The sequence below is a fragment of the Phycodurus eques genome, chromosome 6 (assembly GCF_024500275.1).
Source record: "Phycodurus eques isolate BA_2022a chromosome 6, UOR_Pequ_1.1, whole genome shotgun sequence".
Classification (NCBI taxonomy): Eukaryota; Metazoa; Chordata; class Actinopteri; order Syngnathiformes; family Syngnathidae; genus Phycodurus; species Phycodurus eques.
In genome coordinates this window covers 27,752,258-27,773,914 of record NC_084530.1, presented here as the reverse complement: position 1 = coordinate 27,773,914, position 21,657 = coordinate 27,752,258, and the positions used below count along the sequence as shown (strand labels likewise).

The window sequence follows — 21,657 nt, the reverse complement described above, 5'->3', positions numbered from 1 at the left end:
TGACTACGGAGCCTATAAATAACTTCACTCACATTCAGGCTGCCATTGCTGAAAAACTCCAACAAATAGAAAAATGGAGCTTTTGTGCACTTCTGGTTTGTCGACGGGAAGCCGGCATCTGGCGCATTCTACTCCGATTCTAATCATTCGAGCCTTAATTTCACAGCTCACCGCCGCCCTAAGAATGAATTTAGTGGGCCAGATATGCTGATTTATTGGAACAGATAGTCAGGGCCGACGTTTCCGTAATTTCCCTAATGCTCTTACTTTGCTATTGTTCGGAAATGCACAAAGGCAGTACATAATAAAGGGGAATGTACTAAATCTGCTCAGCAAACTTTTATAGAAGTTTGTTCGGTTTCCTTTTAGGAACTAAAGTCAAAACTCCCCTGAGGTTTTTTTTTTTTTTTTTAATAAAGCAGTTGCTGTACATTGCTTCCACCAATAGAGAAAAAGAGAGGAGCTAGTTTACAAAAGCACAGTCAGTGTTGTCAAATGAACGATACGGTCTCGAAACCGAGCTACTTTATTTCCATCAAACAAGCAATGTGAGCGGAAACGTTTTCACATTGGAAAGGATCCGAAGCAGTCATTTAGCGACATGTTGGAAACTTTTGTTCACACGTTGCAAATATTTTGTCAAGGTCGCTTTAGATCACCTGTACAGCTCTGCATGAGAAATAAGAATCTTGAGACAGGTGGAGGGACAGCAGACATATGGACCAGCTGAGCCACACAGTTTGATGGCTTATTATGTTATATTGTTGAACATTTGAAGTATACACATTTTGACAGAAGGGACATTTTTCCAACACGAAGCACTCTTTTTAATATCTGTAAAGAAAAATAATATTATTTCTGTGGACGTTGATGCAAGTTAAAGCGTAAACAGTTTCAAAGCTTGTTTGGTATCAGGAGAAATAAAGCAATGTGATGGGAAAAGAAAAATAACCAAAATTTGTGATAACCACAAAACCGGAAATTCAGGTTCAGGGTTACTTTATTGATCTCCTCCAGGGAGAAATTGTTCTCATTGAAATTATTACGACGTAGCGCTCGGATGGTCAGTGCAAGCGTACCCGTTACAGCGATTTTAAAAAAACAAAAAAACAAAAAAAAAACCACACCAGGTGACATGCTTGGAAGTAGACCCTGGAGTTAGTCCATTCTAGTTCTCGGTGACTTATGTATACAATAACGCCTCAGGGCAGTGTAGCGAGTGTTGCTCGTCTGACCCGACACACTCAATCACTCCAAGATCGGGTGAGGGAACCTCCAGCGCATGATGGCTCCGTCCAAGCTGGTGCTGATGAGGGTCCTGTTGTTGCAGCAGATCTCCACGCTGGTGATTCCTCCGCCGTGAGCTTTTCCGACATGGGTGATCGTCCCGTTCATGTAGTCCCACACCCTCACCAGCTTGTCATCGCCGCCTGCCACACAAAAGTCGGCAAATATTATTTTTAATTGAGAGAAGGAAAAAAAAAACCATCCATTTTCTATAGCGCTCGTCTCGCAAGTCTCATTCACACCTGTGACCAATTTAGATTCTTTACTGAACCTAACATGCATGTTTTTGGAATGAAAATAAGAGTGTTTGATGAACAACGAGGGAGACTGCGGTCGGCATGCATTGCTCCACTCTGCTTTGGCTTGCGCTTCAGTTTCAATCAGTCCGATTGTACTATGCAGTGGTTGGCCGACAATTCACTATGCATTCACAGGATGGCCTCACATGTCAATCATTGTAGCGGTACCACAGATGATGTCGTTGAGACTTCATAGAATTTTTAATATTATGCAGGTCTGAGGGAATAAATCCCACATAGGACCAAACATTGAATAGAAGGATTTAATTAAATTTGAATATGGATTTCATGTATTTGTTCCAGGACCACACCCCTAACTCAAAACGATGAATCTGAAATCATCTTTTCACATTTAAATGATTGGAAATGCCATTAATCCGGTCCAGCCTTACCAAAAAAAAATGTAATGTGTATTTTAATGAGGAAGAGTATCACTCCATAATATTGCACTTTATAAAAACATACAGGAATGAAAATAATAAATGTAATCAAAAAGAATTAAAAAAATTTTTGTCACACTACATCATTGAGCTGCTCCTCCTGGTGTGCCCTCCTAGGCCACCTGGGGGCAGGATAAGACAGACAGATGGACATTATGTTCATTGACATTTCGCCTCCCAATTTCAATTAAAGTAAACTTTCAATTGTATTACATTATCTAATTATTTAATATAATAATTATATATAATTATTGAATATAATATAAGTATATATATATTTCATTATTTTATATATGTATTAATATATTATTATTATTATTATATAAGTATTTAAATACATGGCTATTTAAGACACATTTTTAAAAGGATTTGATTTCAATTCTAATTATTATCAAATTGAATTCAAATGAAATCCTCTTTTGTGGCGAGCATTGTAAGAGCTCATCGACGTGCAAGACCTCACCCTCAAAAGTGTTGACAGAAATATGCACACAAACAAACAAATCCACACTCCTGAATCAGCACAACCTCCTCGGTGAAGGCACGCGGAAAAAAAGCAAGTAGAAATGATTTGAAATGTAAATAAAACACACTCGACAATTACTGACAGCATTTTCAATCAGTGCGCGTCGCACGACGGAGCGAGCAGCTGCGTAACGGTCCACGTTACCTGTCACAAAGAATCTGCCGTCGTGGGAGACGTGCATGCAGTTGATGGCCGACGTCTGCGTGCCCTGCAGCTCTCTGATCGCTGTCCCGTCGTGCACGTCCCAGTAGACGATCTGAACAGGTAGCCCGCAGTTATTCACTTGAAAGCGGCAATAAGGAGATGTATTTGCTCTCTCTTACTATCTTTTCAAATTCGGATTTCCTTTTCCAGTAGTAGACACCGGACATTATCGACAGGAGGTTTGCTTGGCCGCATTTGCAAAAAACAACACATGGTAGTAGTATGATGTTATCTGTCTACATGTGTTCTCCACCGTTTGTGTTCAAACATCTGTTGCTTCTAAAACCGCCACTCTTGATGCTCTCATACACTAAACTGTATGAAAACTATAACAAAATATATATATTCTTTTGGTCTTCGCTTACTCAACAGCAGTATATTATAATTATTTGCACACATTTTTACATGACTGTTTAATCATATTATGAGTGCTCTTTCAGTGTCTTTTTTTCGACAACGACAATTTAAATAATACAAAATATTATTTTTTTTGCATGTAGTGTATATTGCATGTATTCTATATGACTGCATTTACTTGATGATTATTTTTTTTCCCCCAGAGGATGAAAGGGGGTGTTTATTTGAGGTGCCGCACTTGTTTGCTCTAGTGGACAATTCAACATCCAATTAATTTGGGGAAGGGCTTTTATTGATCGTTTGAGGAAATGATGGCATTTGTATTTTTTTTTTTTTTTTTCCAGACTTGCACGGTTACTCCCATTACCATTACGTTTGTTTTATGTGGCACCTCATCACTTCTGTTGTGCTATTATTGTTATATTATCTTCTCTCAATCATTTAGTCGGACGTTATATAAATAAAAAAGTGTCATCTTCTACCATGTCAGCCTGTATAAAATGATTAGGTTGAAATTATGTTTGATAAACAGGAGCCACATTTAATAACCATCCTTGAGGCTTTACGGCTATCAAAGTACGACAAAAGTCTGACAAAAAGGCAATTGTTGTGTGTGGTTATTTATAGCACAGGTGACAAAAGCATCACCGTGGCGCACGCTAACGCATCCTTTTTTGTTATTTAGGGCACCCTGATTCCATAAATGAAAAAAGGGTGGCGTGATGGGATTCATCGCACAATGAAAACAGTGTTTAGCTTAAAAAAAAACGCAAGTTAATGTTAATATCAGTCTGCTGTTCTAATAGTGCAGCCGTCACAGCATTCATTTCATTTATAGGGGACATTGTGGGAAAATGACTTCGTTAATTGTTTGTATACAAATAACTGTGTCTCTGCAGTGCCTGCCCACGCACAAAGTATGAAATTAAACGACGAAGTACAGTGGCATCTTGAGATATGAGTTTTATTTGTTCTGTGACCACGCCTAAACTTAAAACACATATCTTAAATCGTCTTTGCTCATTCAAAGGAAGGAAAATGCTATTAATACTGTACGTTCCAGCATTCAGAAGCTACGTAGCTAACGTAGTAGCATGGCTAATAACGTTGCTTCTGAGTATACTGTGACGTTCGCTTTCCATAGAGTTAAGATGGAGCCTCATATGTGCTGCGGTATTTCACCGGCGCGAAGCCATCAGCTGTGACTCCCTGTGAATTTTCTCATCTGACGTCGGCTTCACTAAACACACATGAGGTCAACGTAATAAATAACCGGACGCCTCCAGAGCGACGCGACAAGGCAACCGTCTTTCAAAACAGCACACGACACTCCGGAACGACAAGCCCAGTGCCAAAATGACAACGGACACAAAATGCAATTAAAAAGTTCCTTTTCGAGGAATATGAACAAAAAAACGACATGAGATTGAAGCAACAAATATCTTGCTTTTACAGCTTTCCAGTTAAAATGTCGATACTCTATTTAAATGTTGTTTATGTTCTTAACATTATATTATTTCTATTTTATATTATACATGAAATAGTATATATCACATACAGTATTTATGATCAAATATGCTATACATTTCCTGTATCCATATTTTCTAATACAAAAATCTACCTAAATGTAAATAATCACACTATCATATCATAATATGGAAAAAGTGTCAATAACTGTGCTTTGTAAATAAGTGTGTCTCTGTGATACAGTCATTTTGCCCCTTCATCTTGGCCTTTCAAACGAAGGGCTAAGGATGAAGGGCTACGAGGGTATGAGTACTGCTATATTGTCTGTCTACATGTGTTGCTGTACTGTTTGCGTTCAGATTTCCGTTGTTTCAAGGATTCTGGAATACGGTCCACTTGAACAGCTTTTCATTTATGAAATGTGCACGGCATCCTGTATCACTCCATTTCATTTGAAAGACGGCTAATATTGTGAATGATCAAGTCATGGAATGAGAATTGAATCCTAATGACAGATTGCACGACTGATCTTGATGAGTAAGGGAGAAGGGAGATGGCAGCATGGTGGGACTAGTGGTTCGCACGCTCTTATCGCAAATCTTTCCCCAGTGAAATGAATCCAAATGCCAAGCCGTTCCAGTCTACCCCAACAACAACAACAACAACAACTAAACGCAACAAAAATGTAGTGTAGTTGGGAGAAAATCAAGCTAAACCTTGCTCCTCACTTACATGTGTTCCTATCCATATTGTTACGAGTGTGTACATTAGTTATTTGTCAGTCTAAGGTTGGTATTTGGGAATTTCTTCCATAAAACTATGACTGTAGCTTGTGTTTGAAACAGATAAGGTACTAAGTAAGGTTTCTTTATCTGCCAAGAACATTAGCCCAATTGACCGTCTGTGAGTCAACTGCGCTGCCACATTTAAATCAGTTGGTCAGTAAAGGTGACGTGCGCACATCAGAGATGTGCGGGTGAGTAATTGCACTACAGTAACCTTCGAAAATATGCACTGAATCTACAATAAATGAACTGTGATATTGTGAGGGATTTTTAATGATGTAATGAACTAGAGTGTAACGCATGAAACCGTTTTTGCACATTTTTTGCTTCAATTCTTTGGAAATAGCCACAGAAATATGAGTCATTCTTCGCAGAGGATAAAGAAAATATGCCTGTGACTATTGTGAGATGATCTGTTTCAATGTATTGAATGTTAAACTTCTCGATTTTTCTAAATATGTCCAGGTAAATCTCGACTCCGACCTTTTGTTTGCACGTTCCCCGGTGCATCCCGGCTTCCTCCCGCACTCCAAAAACACGCGTGTTAGCTTCATTGAAGACTGGAAATTTTGCGAATGTGAGTGTGAATGCTTGTTTGTCTGCAGGTTCCCCGCGATTTGCTTAGGAACCAGTTCAGCACGTACCGCCCCTCTCGCTCAAACGTTAGCCGGGATAGTCTCCATCTCACCCGCGACCCTAATGAGGACAAGCGCTAGAGAACATGAACGGATGGATGCCCAGGATAACCCTCTAGCTTCAAGGCAGTGAATCGGATGCACCATGAGCTCTAATGACTTCAATTTTGGGCACAATTCAGTCGTATTGCGATATTCAACTGGACAGCTCTCACATCTCTTTAGTGTATTTCTAAAGCATTGAGCTAAGCAGGCCCGATATGGACGTATTCACCCCCCCCCCCCCCCCCAGGCAGAGTGCCTGCGTGCCGGGATGAACAGATGGTGGATTTGGCTGGCGTCAGGCTGGCGTCGGCACATCCGTGCGCAGGAAGGCACGAGCGCTGCCCTGCATGCATCCTTCCTCAGAGTCGCACTAATTAGCGCGAGATATCGTCACCTCTCGGCAGTGGCGGGAAGTCATGAAGTCCAAACAATTTTAAAAAAATGTTGCCCAATGTAACATGCATCAGGTTTCTTACATCTCAATGTGAAAAGTACAATTCCGATTTTCTTTCCCTTGGAATTCCCGCAAACGCGTCACGACGAGACCTACACGAGGGGGGATATTTACTTGCGTTAACACGCGGCGCTCATGCGTGTGTGCAAGCGCAATGTGATGTCACAGACTCATTCCATCCACACTAGTCACATTTGTTTTTATAATGTGAACGACTACATAAAAAGATGCTATTTACCCAAAAACTCTGAATTGGGCATCATGCCCTGCAGTGTGAACGTAGCCTTCTTTTTACACCAGTATCTGTACTTACACTAAAGTATAGTTTGTGACTACTTTAATCCACCTATGTTTCTCTTTAATCCACCTGTACGGCTTTCCTAACTAATCTACGGACGTGCGTTTGCGTGCGTGTTATTGCGCAACTGGCCGCCGTTGGAGGCTGCGCTAATCGCAGCACAGCAGCAGGCTTCTTGCTTCTGTTCAGCTCAGCGAGTGGAAAATATTATGATGCAATAATGAGACATTTAAATTAGCGGGCGTGTGTTTACCCACGATTTATTTCTGTGTCTCAACATGACATATTTTGGCGGAAAACGGAGTCAGTCCATTGCTAAACATTGAGGGGGGGAATGGAAATAACGTCGGCGAAACTAACCTTCCTGTCAGTGCCGCTGGTGACAATCTGGTGTTCTTCAGGGTGGTAGCACACGGTCTTGAATGACGAGTTTTTGGTAATTATCTTCCGAATCCGCACAAATTTCCTACACAAGTAGGTGGAAAAGAACATTAATTGCTTTTGAATATTGAGGGGAGAAAAAAACAAAAAAAACAAGACAGTTTGATAAAGCCTTAATTCAGTAAAAAAAAAAGACTTAACTCTTACACGTTGTTCGGTTGAAATATGACCCTTTTTAACAGCAATAACAATACCCTAAATAGTATTTTTCCACTGAAAAGTGTTGACTAAATTTTTTTTTCAACTCTTTCTTTTGGACAGCAACAAAGTCTTAGTGCACTGAAGTTGAGTTAAATCAATGAAAATTGTGGTAATGGGAGTCTTGAAACTGTGCATGCAATTCATCTGACAAACAGATAGATGTACTGTTTATCTAAACTCCTCTCAGCTCATCAGTACAACACTAATATTGGTCAATCTCTGAATATATGACTGTGAGTATTGTTATACTGTCTGTCTACATGTTTTGTGCAGTTTGCGTTCAATCCGTTGCTTAAAAGGGGTTATAGCACTAAAACATAGATGCTAATTAGCGTTAGCGTGGAGGTAGCCGACCGAAAGGCTACGCTAAAGTGCCACTTTCTTTGTTTTCTATTTAGTTTAAGAGTAAATTTCAACTGGGTGTGGCATGGAAAAGCGTGAAGTCTCATTATTGAAGAATTGTTCCTTGTCTGCCAAAGTGCCGCTTGGTGTGAAGTGAGTTGAGTTCACCGCCACCATGCAGCGCTCTTATCTCACGTTTCTGCTCACAAGCCGAAGCAAAAAAAAAAATTGCATCTCGAAAAAATTTATCTCAGGTCATTTATATTTCAAAGTACCACCGCAGTGCATTTAAGCTCCATCGTGTAATTCCACCTGACGGCTGAATTTCCCACACATTTTGTATCGTGTTTGTATGTGTTGACATTGTGTGAGGCAACTCACACAATGTCCCAGATGATGCAGGTTCCATCCATGCTGGCAGTGACGCTCTCCTTGTCATCGCTCTTGATCTGGACACACTTGACAGTGGCTTTGTGCTCCGTCAAGAACGCAAGCCGTCGGTGGCCCTGCTTCAGCAGCTCCCAAACGCAAACCTATGTCGGATTCAGGGAAGTGAATCGGTCACTTGAGGTTTAACAGACCATCCATTTGCTATACCGCTTATCCTGTTTCAGGTCACCGGGGAAGCTGGAGTCTATCCCAGCAGACTACTCGATACATTGCACCCCATCCAATCACAGGGTGCATATATTATGGGGGGGCGTGGCACAGAGGGTAAGCGTACACCCTGCAGCCGGAGGATCGCCATTTCATACCCCCCGCCTGAGATTTGAACCCAGAACCTCCAAACTGTGAGGCAGACGCACTACACACTCGTACGCTGTTCCTCCGTATCATGGGCATATTAAACGGCATCAATTTAACAATCAACTAATCAATTCTTGTTATTGTTAGTATTCATTTGAACCCAGAACCTCAGAATTGTGAGGCTGTAAGACACTTTGGTCTGAGCACAAAAACAGTGAATAGGTGATTTATTTTTATTTTTCAGCGACTAACAGAGAATAGGTTCCCAAAAATCAACAAAATTCTCATGAATACACGGGTGTTACTGTATAAGATGAGGCTCAACTTTTCTGATGTCTAAAAGAAGCACAACATGACATCAGCAAAGGCAAGCTGAGCTATCGCTACATTTTGGTTACCGATGCACAACATTGGCATGGAAACAAGAATTGAGAAAAATTCTGAGATCTCATCCCATTCAGAAAAACATTTACAAAACAAAGAATCAAATCGTTGCGAATTAATGTTCCCCATAGTTCAATTTTGTTAAATGTCAAGGTTGGAACTTTACTTTGACGGCGACTGCTGAAGATTTCAATATGACAGGAACTTAATATTTGTATATATTTTGTATATACAGTAATACAGCCATTCGCTGTTCCTATCCCCCGTGAATAGCGAAAATCTGCAGATAATTGACGCCCATTATAACTGCATAGATTTGTATTTTTATTTTTTTGAACCCAAAAGATGTTTTCAAGGTTGGTTCTCCCCCCCAAAAAAGAAAAAAACTTTTTGGGGGTTTTGTTTTAATCTGATTTGTGTTTGTGTGTGTGTGTGTGTGTGTAAATCCGCAGTCAGGCGAATCCGCAAAAATGTGAGTGTCCACTGTTCGCAGTATTTCTAGATTATAATGTATCATCATCACGCAAGACTGACCGTTCCCTCTTGCCCCCCGCTGACGATCTTCTTGCAGTCCGTGGACCCCTTGATGGCCGACACGCCGTTCTGGTGCGCGTTGTGAATGATTAGCATGAGGCGGCCGCTCTGCGGGGCGAAAACGCGAATCTTCCCGTCGTTCCACCCTGAAAAGAAAAAAAAAAAAAAAAAAAAAAAACCCACGTGATGAAATCCAATGTTATCGCCCACATTCCCAAAACAAGCACGTTCTTTGGACACGATTCAGCACACAGTCGTTCTACTTGTGTGCCCTTGTCGTTTTTATAATCTGCTGAATTGCGCTCAAATAAATTGATATCAAATAAATGTTCAAACGGCTTTCCATATGTTTGTCTACAGCAGTGGTCACCGACGTTTTGAAACTGAGAGCTACTTCTTGGGCTGATTAATGCGAAGGGCTACCAGTTTGAAACACACTTCTGAAATAAGTTTGCGCAAGTTATCTTTATTGAAATGTTCTTATTCATGATGACTCATCTATGTGAAGACACTGGTCATGTGAAAAATGTCTCACAATATGATGCAATGTAATTATCACAATGCTTTAACGAGGTAGGAACTTATTTGTATCAATCTCTGCAAACGTTTACATTTCAACATCACACTGTCCCATCACTGATGAGCTACTTATGTCGGCCTTGTGGGACCTCTGGGCTTGTGCTAACCACCTCACAGCTGTTTCATTTGGATTGCTACCCGTGATGATGCTGTGTCCGTCAACCATCAGGTATACAGAGTGACAGGTAAGGCAAGGTTCCGGGATCCTCAGCAGCTCTTTGGACTTGTCGATGTGCCACACCCTGATGTCCTCCTCTGACCCGGTGACAAACAACTCTGAGGAGCCGCTAATGACGAGAGAGAGAGAGAGAGAGAGAGAGAGAGAAAAAAAAGCAACAAAAAGGTGGGGATGAATATCTATAGCTGACGACAACAAAATCTGAGACGATGCCTTATAAACCTTTAGGTGGAAAAGCATTAGGTCCGGCTGACATTCCTTGTCGTATGTAGTTCCAATCCAAATATAATCGCGATTTATGACGAAGTGCCTTTGTTTGGTTTATAAACTAATTCTACAATTCTAAAAAGGAAACAATATAGTAGCGGGTTAATGCTCTGCAATAGTTTACGCAGAATATAGCGTTATATATTGATGAAAATCCACTATAATAAAGCTACAGTCAAACAGGATGCAATCAGCTTACAGGATAATAAATTATTATTATTTAAACATGCAGTGAGTACGGGAAGTTTTCAGACCCCGTTAAATTTGTCACTCTTTGTTATATTGCAGCCATTTGTTAGTCATTTAAGTTAATTTTTTTCCTCATGAATGTACACACAACACCTCATATAGTGACAGGAAAAAAAACGGAATTGTTGAAATTTTCACTGATTTATTAAAAAAGAAAAACTGAAATATCACACAGCCATAAGTATTCAGACCCTTTGCTGTGACACTTGTATTGAACTCGGCTACTGTCCATTTCTTCTGATCATCCTTGAGATGGTTCTCCACCTTCATTAGAGTCCAGCTTTGTTTGATTATACTGATTGGAAAGCCACACCCCTGTCTATATAAGACCTTACAGCTCACAGCGCATGTCAGAGCAGATGAGAATCATGAGGTCAAAGGAACTGCCTGAAGAGCTCAGAGACAGAATTCTGGCAAGACATAGATCTGGCCAAGGTTACAAAAAAAAAATTCTGCTGCACTTAAGGTTCCTAAGAGCACAGTGGCCTCCATAAGAGCCTTGGTGAGAGAGGTAAAGAAGAACCCAAAGATCACTGTGGCTGAGCTCCAGAGGTGCAGTCGGGAGATGGGAGAAAGTTCTAGAAAGTCAACCATCACTGCAGCCCTCCACCAGTCGGGGCTTTTTGGCAGAGTGGCCCGATGGAAGCCTCTCCTCGGTGCAAGACACATGAAAGCCCACGTGACCAAGATAGAAATTGTTAGCCTTCATTCTAAGTGTCATTTGTGGAGAAAACCAGGCACAGCTCATCACCTGCCGAGTACAGTCTGAACATTCATACTGAAGCATGGTGGTGGCAGCATCATGGTGTGGGGGTGTTTTTCAGCTGCAGGGACAGTGGGACTGGTTGCAATCGAAGAAAAGATGAATGCGGCCAAGTACAGGGATATCCTGGACGAAAACCTTCTCCAGAGTGTTCAGAACCTCAGACTGGGCCTAAGGTTCACCTTCAAAAAAGACAATGACCCTAAGCACACAGCTAAAATACCGAAGGAGTGGCTTCAGAACAACTCCGTGACTGTATTTGAATGGCCCGGCCAGATCCCTGACTTAAACCCAATTGAGCATCTCTGGAAAGACCTGAAAATGGCTGCCCGCCAACGTTCCCCATCCAACCTGACAGAACTGGAGAGGATCTGCAAGGAGGAATGGCAGAGGATCCCCAAATCCAGATGTGAAAAACTTGTTGCATCATTCCCAAAAAGACGCATGGCTGTATTAGCTCAAAAGGGTGCTTCTACTAAATACTGAGCAAAAGGTCTGAATACTTATTGCTGTGTGATATTTCAGTTTTTCTTTTTTAATAAATGAGCAAAAATTCCAACAGTTTTTTTTTCTGTCAATATGGGGTGCTTTGTGTACATTAATGAGGGAAAGAAATGAACTTAAATGATTTTAGCAAATGGCTGCAATATAACAAAGAGTGAAAATTTGAAGGGGGTCTGAAAACTTTATATACCATATTACATTATATTAAATCAATGTGGTTGATATCATTTTCAATGTGATTCTATCCTATTCAACTCATTATATTGCATTATATTAATGTGATGTGGTTGTCGATCACTCTATCGGTCCATTAGATCAAATGTGTGCTTCTACCGCCCTCTTGTGTGGATAGTGGGTACTGAACTCGCATGCTAAATCCCACTGTAATTTGAAGAACACACACAGGGTTGTTTTTTTACTTCCTGTAATTTGATAGGGAAGAAACTGTCTTTAATTAGCAGCCCAAGTTTATATTAGATGAGTCACTTCAGGTCTATCCAACATGTTCTTCAGTGCAAATCGAAATGGACACCCATGGTGCTTCTTGGTATATAATACATATCATACAGTCATTGAGACTATAGCTCCTTTCTTGTCATTTGTGACTTTGCGGCTTACAAAGCGATGGAGACGTCCGTGACGGCGCCGTGGTGACTGGTGGATACGAGCTCGGCTTTGAAGTCCTTCAGATCCAGCCAGTAGATCTCGGACGCGTCCGTGCCGGCGAAAAAGTGGCGGCCGTCGTCTTTGAGAGCGATGGAGGTCACCCCGTTGTTCATCTGCACGTGTCTAATGTGGAAGAAAAGAGGGAAGGAGTCAGTCTCGCGCACCGATTCCCAAGCGCTGTCCTGGAAAATGATCACTTCGTTAGTTGGAAAATTCGTATTTACTACAAATAATGCATCTGCGTTAATCTATCGATGCCGGCGACGTGTTGTGACAGGTAGAACAAAATGAATGCTCTTCCACAAAATGGCAGAAGGCACACTTAACCTGTGTAACCCCCCCTGTTGCCATTCATACAATATAAATGATTTACAGTGAATCCCGGACATTTGTGAATTTGCCGATTTGCACATTTTTGGGGGGGACAGATGCTTCGTTTGTCGCTCAAAATCTCAACCTATTCAAAATTTTTGTGCTCGGGCCAAAGCCACGTACGTCGAATAGTGGCATCTTGGGGCCGAGGCAATATATAATAAGCAAATAGGGGGAGCGTCATTTAGTCCTAAAAAGTGCTTTGCCACCATCTTGAGGCACCTATAGACAATTACAAAACTTTCTGGGTGTCAGTTACTCACAGGTTTTTGTGATTTGGGCTCGGTCCCTGTCCCCCTTCGATAGCCGCAGAACAATGTACGCTACTCGGAAAAGGTTAGTGCTAATCAGCTTTGATGGGAAATTTCAGGATGAACAGAAATAAAAAAAAAAAAAAAAAAGTTTATTATCGAGTTTCATCAGCAGGTTGCAACAGAGAGACTGGAAGAGTGACAGAAAGGCAAATAAGTGGACGTCCTTGGAAATGTTTAGCGATCAAAAACTTGTTGTTCATTTTACTATTATAGTGCATTTAGGTCCATCCTGAAATTTTACCTGAAAGCCCAATACAGTGGACACGGACCCGACCGGGCCCAACCACGAATAGCGAAAATCCGTGAGCAATTGACGTCCATTGTAATTGGATTAGGAAAAAAATATTTTTTTTAACCCCGAAATACGTGAATAAGTGGGGATATACCACCAATAAGCAATTTCTGCGAAAAAAAAACAGCCGTTGGTTCGCCATCCCAAAAATAAAATTACAAAAAAATTATTATTATTTTTTTTTTTTACAATGCGCAGATTGCCAAACCGCAAATATGCGGTGGTCCACTGCCTGTATCCTTAATTTTCACTACCACCGGTCTAGCATACCACTTGTAGAAATAAAACTCCATGTGGACTCACCTGAGAGCTTTGAAGGTGGTCGTGGAGCACAGTGTCAAGGTGCCAAATCCGGACCCAACAAGTAGTTCACCCGTACTTAACACCTTTAGTACATTGACCCCCTGTGCGTGACAAACATTCAAAACCCTAAAAATGAAAAATGTTCTCCAACCTTCCACCAGGACTAGAGTTTCATACACTGTGGGAGGGAAACTCACCAGGCTGTGTTTAGTTTTCACGGGACCGTAGTCGTTCAGAGTCATTGTCTTGGTGTTGATTTTCAAGATGTCTCCACTAGAAGTGCCGCAGAAAATGAACTCATCGTCCGGTGCGAACTGTTGAAAAAAAAAAAAGAAAAAAAAAATGGTGCCAGCCAATCACACGGCGCAGACAGACAAACGACCAATCATATTGCAGTCAGTTATCTCGCAGACTACACGGCCCTGAACGCCACTCTCACCGATGGGTTTTGTGACATCGTCTCTCTCGACTGTTTCACGCAATGATCCAATTTCCACTCATTTTCGAGCACAATCGAAGCTCAATTAGCAGTGAGTTAACGAGAAATAACGACGACCTAACTATTGTACGTATGGACTTGTGATTGGTTTCAATGGAGGAACTGCAATAAAAGGCGTTACAGCGCTCGTCAGTTTCTGAAATAAAAGGTTTTTTTGGTGTATTTCACATAGGAGTTGTTTGGTTTTGCAGGGCTAGAAAATGCAACATAGAACGGTGCCGTTATAAGGCAGTCTCCTAGTAGGCATGGCTTTATTTCTGTCGAAATGGCGCTTGTCATACATACCTCGATGCATTTCACCATCCTCTTCATCTTGCGCATCTTACAGTCTGTAGGCTTAATCTTGTTGAATTCGTCCAGCTCCCAGAGCTGCAATGTTGCCCTGCGCAAACACACCAAGACAACAGCTAGGAAAAGGTCACAAAATTACAGCGCGTTGGTCATTGTGTGAGACGCATCTTCAAACAACAAAAGATTAACAAAGCGGCAGGCCCGGCCCATGTGTCCCCATCCTGCCTCAAAGTCTGCGCGGACCAGCTCGCTCCAGTCTTCACTCAGATCTTCAATAGATCTCTGGAAATGTGCGAAGTTCCATCCTGTTTCAAACGCTCCACCATCATTCCAGTCCCCAAGAAACCTGCAATCTCGGGTCTGAATGACTACAGGCCTGTCGCTTTGACATCTGTGGTCATGAAGTCCTTTGAACGTCTCGTGCTGGACCACCTCAAGAGTGTCACAGGTCCCCTGCTGGACCCCCTGCAGTTTGCCTACCGAGCGCACAGGTCTGCGGATGATGCAGTCGACATGGGACTGCACTTCATCCTAGAACACCTCGACAGTGCAGGGACCTACGCGAGGATCCTGTTCGTGGACTTCAGCTCAGCGTTCAACACCATCATCCCTGAACTCCTTTCAACCAAGCTTCTCCAGCTCAGCGTCTCACCTGCCATCTGCCAGTGGATTTACAGCTTTCTGACGGGCAGGACACAGCAGGTCAGGCCGGGGGAGGCCACCTCATCCGCACGCAGCATCAGCACTGGGGCGCCCCGAGGTTGTGTCCTCTCTCCGCTGCTCTTCTCTCTCTACACGAACGACCGCACCTCAGCGAACCCGACTGTCAAACTCCTGAAGTTTGCAGATGACACCGCCGTCATCGGCCTCATCGAGGACGGTGACGAGTCTGCATATCGACAGGAAGCGGAGCGGCCGGAGCTGCGGTGCGGCCGACGCGACCCGGAGCTGAACACGCTCGAGACTGCAGAGATGATCGTGGACTTCAGGAGGCATCCTTCGCCACGGCTGCCCCTCACATTGTCCGGCTGCCTTGTGTCAACCGTCGAGACCTTCAAGTTCCTAGGAATTACAATCTCTCAGGACCTGAAGTGGGCGACCAACATCAACTCCGTCCTCAAAAAGGCCCAGCAGAGGATGTACTTCCTGCGGCCTGCCACCGGAGCTGCTGAGACAGTTCTACACAGCGGTCATCGAATCGGTCCTGTGTTCTTCCATCACAGTCCGGTTTGGTGCTGCTACAAAAAAGGACAAACTCCGACTGAAACGGACAATCAAAACTGCTGAAAGGATTGTCGGTACCCCCCTACCCACCATTGAGGACTTGCACGCTGCCAGAACTAAGACAAGGGCGTGCAAAATCCCCTCGGACCCTCCGCACCCCGGTCACCGGCTCTTCCGGCTCCTTCCCTCAGGTAGGCGCTACCGATCAACGCAAACTAGAACTAGTAGACATTCCAACAGCTTCTTCCCTCTTGCGATCAACTTCTTAAACACCTAACCTATAATTCCATTACAACAAGCTGGCAATTTTTTGACTTGAGTTCGGCCAATGATGTATTACTCGTGCACTCACTGTAGTTGTCTCGCCATGCTGCACTATTGGCATATACTGGCCACTCATGCCAGAGTAGCATCTGCTCCATTTGCACACTGATTGAGGAGTATCTGTAACATTTGCACAACCGACATTGTCCCAGATGATCGCACTACTCGTCACTTTATACCGCGTACACTCCTTGAAGTCTCAGCGCCCTTTGCACAATGGTCATTGCACCGGACTTTCGCAATATTAGTCATTCGAACTGCTCTAAATGCTAGAGGACTCTGCATCTTTTTGCACAATTGTTTTTTGTCAATGTCTTTATGTCTCCAAAGTGTTCTGTAAATTGACTGTCTGTTGTACTAGAGCGGCTCCAACTACCGGAGACAAATTCCTTGTGTGTTTTGGACATACTTGGCATTCTGATTCTGATTGTTTACAAGGTGAAGATAATTCATAATTATGACGGCTCAAGCGCCGTCTAGAAATCTATCTGGATGAAAACAACTGAAGCCAAAACTCAAAACAATTGATTTTCGGGGAAAAACCTTGAAGATCTTTGCATTGATGAAAGAAAATGTTGTTGTTTTTTTTTATTATCCAGATAAATTAAACCAAAAAGAGAAGATGGACATCGTTCACCCACCTGCCGGCAGAGACGAATATGTTGTCGTTGGTGTTTGAGTACTTGACGGTGAGGCGGTGACACAAACTCAAAGGTAAAGCTGGAGCCGAGCAGATGGCCTGCTTGGTCGTAAGGTTCCACAAGAGTATTCTGAGAAGAAAACCCACAACTGTCAAATGCTACAGTGGGATGAAATTATCCTGTGGTGGGAAAATTCTCTGATAAATTGAGCCAACTTTCTCACTAAAGTCTCAACAATTTAAAAAAAAAAAAAAAAAAAGATATACAGTGAACCCCCGTATAGTCGCAGATTTTTGGGGGGAGTCTAAATATTTGCGCTAATATACAGTACCTATGAGGGGAGGAGTCTATTGTCTCATAGGAAAAAAGTGTTTTGCCACCATCTTGTGGCATCTATATGTAATTACAAACCTTTCTGGGTGCACATCAATGACTCGCTGATTTTCGCTATTTGCATCCGGGCTCGGCCCTTATAAGCCGTGAATAGTGCAGGTTCACTGTACTGCGGTGCCTTGTGATACGAGTTTAATTCACTCCGTGACCACGTTCATAACTCAAAACATTTGCATCTCAAATCATCTTTTCCCATTGAAGTAAGTGGAAATGCCATTAATCCGTTCCCGCCTCCCATAGAAAAAAAAAAACTAAAATTGAAATTGATCTCTATTGTACTTTATAAAACCATACAGCAATGGCATAATTTAAAAAATTTAACCGTTTTTGTCACACTGCCTCTTTTTGAATTAAACGGCCATTGTGCTGCTCTTTCTGGTATGCGCGCCTTGGTCACTGGGGGCAGTATAAGGCACACAGACATCTATACTGTTTATTGAGATGTCCAAACAGCTCGAGCTCATCAGTGCAGCACTACGAGTAGTCTTTTTTTCCCCAGAAAATAAAGAATATATGACTGTCAGTACTGTTATAATGTCTATGTACATGTGTTACTCCACTGTTTGTGTTCAATCTGTTGCTTAAACAGTTATAGCACCGCAACATAGATACTATTTAGCGTCTGCACTAAGCTAGCAGGCTGAAAGGCAATGCTATGTGGTTGTTTTACATACACATGTAATTCTCTATTTTATGTTTCATTTGACAGTTAGCGAATAGGCAATAAACAGCTTGAAGCCTCTTTTTGAATAACAGTTCACTATTTGCGACTTACTACATACTGTGAAGTGAGTTGAGTTCACTGCCACCATACAGCGCTCGTATCAAAAGAATTGGCTCGACGACGGCTCGTATCTCGAAAACCCCATGAGACCAGTAACTCGTATCTCAAGGCCCCACTGTATTTTTATGTTTCCCTTATTTTCCACGGGCAATGTTCCGATTCAAATGCAAACTCGTCGTCGTGGAGAGGTTTACTCCAATTGCATGCACACTTCCAATGTTAGACAGCCCCACATTTCCTCCATTCGACTCAACAAACATGAGATTTGCCTTCCATCATCTTGACCCCCGAGGGACACCAGATACTTGTCATTGGGAGAAAAGGCCAACGCCTCCACCTTGGATTCGTGGATTACAAACTTAGTGTACAGGCATCGCTCCGCGTAGTCCCAGACGATTATCTCGGCCTAGGAAAATACCATATGTTTGTTCAAAGTGGGAATTAAAAGGGAATTCCAAAATGATTTTCGAAGGAAATACTGTAGATATAAACTCTATACACCCCTGTGTGAATGCCAGGTTTTTGTGATATCAATAAATGAGAACACAGTACACCATTCCAAAACTTTTTCCATCATTAATGTGAACTACCACCTGTACAACTACTTTTTTTTTTCTTTTTTTTTAGATATCTTTTTAAATAAGGGCAATTCAAATCAATGAGATAATGTGGTTACACAAGTGTGCGCACATCGTTTTATCACCCAAAAAATGGCATTGAACAGGGGTGTTTTACATTCTATGATGCCTAGAAATGACATGGTGGTGTTGGGGAAAGGGGGGCTACCTCAAAGTCATTGTAATTGATTTGTCCAGAGGCAATATACACCCCACTTTTGGACATGGAGACGCAGGATACATCGCTGGTGTGACCGTGCAGGAAGACCCTCTTGGCGTCTTTGATCCGTCTCAGGACTACGGTGCATCCCAGAGGGTAGATGAGGTGCTCTTTGTCCGGATGAAGTCTCATGCCAAAATGTATTTGTCCTGAAATAACAAAGGGAAGCACATGGACCATGCTGCTTGACTTCACTTATTCTCATTTCAAAACATTATTATTCTTTTTTTAATAAATCAGATTACACTTTTATTTACAGTACATGCATAGTATACCAGTCATCAGATTAGTCTAATGAATCCATAGACTTATCCAGAGTCATTTAAATAGAATACGAAATTAAGATGAAATAAAATAAGATGAAAAAGAGAAAATACTTATCTACAGATGTGGGTGTGTACGAAGATGCAAATGCAGCGAGGATGTGGACGCAGTGATAATACAAATGGAATAGGCTTCATGTCAGGGCTACGGAGCACTGTTTAACAGTCTTCTGAAAAGAAGCTGTCCCTCAGCCTGGTGGTCCTGCACCAGATGCTCCGTAGCCTCCTGCCCGAGGGGCGAGGATGGAAGAGCGAGTGTGTGGGCTGGGTTGACTCTTTGACGATGCAGAGGGCCCTCTTTCGGCATCTGCTGGTGAAGATGTCAGTGGTGGCGGGAAGTCCACCAGATGTTCTACTTCCTCTCTGTCCGTGATGTGTCCCACTGCTGCTGTATCGCACCGCAAACTTCACTATATGACAGCTCGGGAGTTTCGCGAAGCAGTCGTAGGTCGGTAGAGTGAACAGGAAGGGGCGCCAGGCTGAGGCTGACGGACGAGGAGACGGTGTTGTGGATCCTGACAATCTGCGGTCCATAGATCAAGAAGTCCAGGATCCAGTTCCCCAGTGATAGCCTGAGCCGTAGAATGTCCAGCTTCGGCAGCAGGGTCTGTGAGATGTTGTTGTTGAAGGCGGAGGTGAAATCCAGGAAAAGCAGGCGCTCGGAGGAGTTCTTGTTTTCCAGTTGGGTGAACCACTGATGAGACAGCATCATCAGTGGAACGGTTCTGCCTGTAGGCGTACTGTGAAGGTCCACGGTGACGTTGACGGAGTTTTTGATCTGTGCCATGATCAGTTTCTCAAAAACTGAGGAGCGTGTCATCGGATGGCGCTGTGAGAATGGCGCCCGGGGGTGTTGTTGCTGGGGTCCTCAAAGTGGGCAAGAAACTGGTTGAGGGCATCTGCCAGGGTAGGGTCATTGTTCATTCTTAGTTTTGTAGTTTGTGATGCACTTGATGCCTTTCCACGTGCCCTGAGGGTCATTGGAGGTAAAGTGACCCTGGATTCTCTGTCTTCTTTCGCCCTTATGTGGCTAGAATACAGTATATGCCACCCAGTTGTTGGGACAAGAGCCGCTAGCCAGTGACCAGCTAGTTTACGAGCTAACACGCAGATTGGCGGCGGGCACTTCCGCGATGTCACCGTCAGAAACTTTGGATTTTAAATAACGACACCAAGCTGTTGTGCAAATTGTAAATAAATAAATAATAAAACTTAAATGGTGAAATTTTTTTCGAACCACATCTTCACAATGGTGTACCTACTTGTCTTTTCCTGTTTTCAGCAATTGTATCATGTAGAATGCGCTTAAAAACAAATAAAATACATAAAATGCTCACATTTGCAGGTTTTCTCTGTTGGAGAACTTACCGTTGAAGCCGGAAACCGCCGCCAGTTCAAGCTGCGCAACATTTTTGGGTTCCATCTTGTCCAAAATCCACTGTACAATGACTGATAATGAAATAGGATTCAAATTAAAAATGCAATCTTTTATGTCTCTAAAATGGCCTTAGACCATATATATATATATATATATATATATATATATATATATATATATATATATTTCCACAGGTGGGAGCCAATGACTTTTTTTTTTTTTTTACTCGTAAACTCGGTCCATGTGACGTCACTAAGAAGCTTCTGACGGCGATAGGAAGCACGTCATTGGGAAATAAAAATGACGCCGAAGTGAATCCGGCTTCTCGGTGATGTTTATATATGTGTGACTATTCATCCGAATGCAACGTCATGTACGTTCGATCCCTTTCGTGGAGCGAAATGACTGGAAAGACTATTACAGCCCGCATTGCAATTCAACACGACAACCACAATACATGTTCCAAATATAAATCCTGCACCGTACTGTATATGAAAGTCTTTTTTTTGCATGGCCATGACGGTTACTTTTGTAACGTATATGCGCACATTTTGCGAATTACTAGCCGTACAACTTTCATTGGACGTTTACCGTGCGCCTAAATAAGCTCGAATAACTCAAATACGAGTGCGAAGTTGTTGCTAATCAACTTACCGTTCAGTCACCAAACGCCTGGAACTCAAGTGAGGAAAGACTATGTTTCAAGTTAAATGTTTAATTTGACATGTTTTCCAGAAAGGGCGTTTGTGGGGGGAAAAAATAAATAAATTTAAAATAAAATAACGTGGTCGTTGTCTACGACCACTAACAAACGTTGCCGAGCAACGGGCGCCCTGCTAGTCCAGCCCCCATCCCGTATTTCCCATGCTGCCAAAATGCATCTATTTTCGAGTTACCCTTGACTTACAACTTTTTCCAATTTGCAAATTGTCTTCACTGTTAATAATGTTGAGATACTGCAAGCATTGTTTTTGGTATCAAACCCCTATTTACAAAAAACATTAAATAAAAACAACAACAATGGAACATA

General features: G+C 42.4%; 1 protein-coding gene across 1 annotated transcript; it reads right to left on the bottom strand.

Moving 5' to 3' along the window:
* Positions 1 to 526: 526 nt before the first annotated feature.
* On the bottom strand, positions 527 to 21,479 carry cfap52 (cilia and flagella associated protein 52). The gene is made up of 15 exons (XM_061678946.1): positions 21,437 to 21,479; positions 20,618 to 20,698; positions 18,876 to 19,075; positions 18,359 to 18,495; positions 16,913 to 17,041; positions 14,718 to 14,814; positions 14,131 to 14,247; positions 13,934 to 14,034; positions 12,605 to 12,775; positions 10,164 to 10,312; positions 9,447 to 9,592; positions 8,163 to 8,314; positions 7,158 to 7,263; positions 2,697 to 2,808; positions 527 to 1,430 (listed from the first exon to the last, which is right to left on the bottom strand). Exons 1-15 carry the CDS (start codon positions 21,477 to 21,479, stop codon positions 1,249 to 1,251), a joined length of 1,923 nt encoding a protein of 640 aa, XP_061534930.1. The 3' UTR covers positions 527 to 1,248.
* Positions 21,480 to 21,657: the final 178 nt, after the last annotated feature.

Coding starts and splice junctions, on each gene's coding strand:
- cfap52 (XM_061678946.1), bottom strand. CDS start 21,479: ATGGGGGCTGGACTAGCAGGGCGCCCGTTGCTCGGCAACGTTT. Junction 14,815..16,912: donor ATATTCGTCTCTGCCGGCAG/GTGGGTGAACGA, acceptor GTGTTTGCGCAG/GGCAACATTGCAGCTCTGGG. Junction 14,248..14,717: donor GGATGGTGAAATGCATCGAG/GTATGTATGACA, acceptor TTTTTTCAACAG/TTCGCACCGGACGATGAGTT.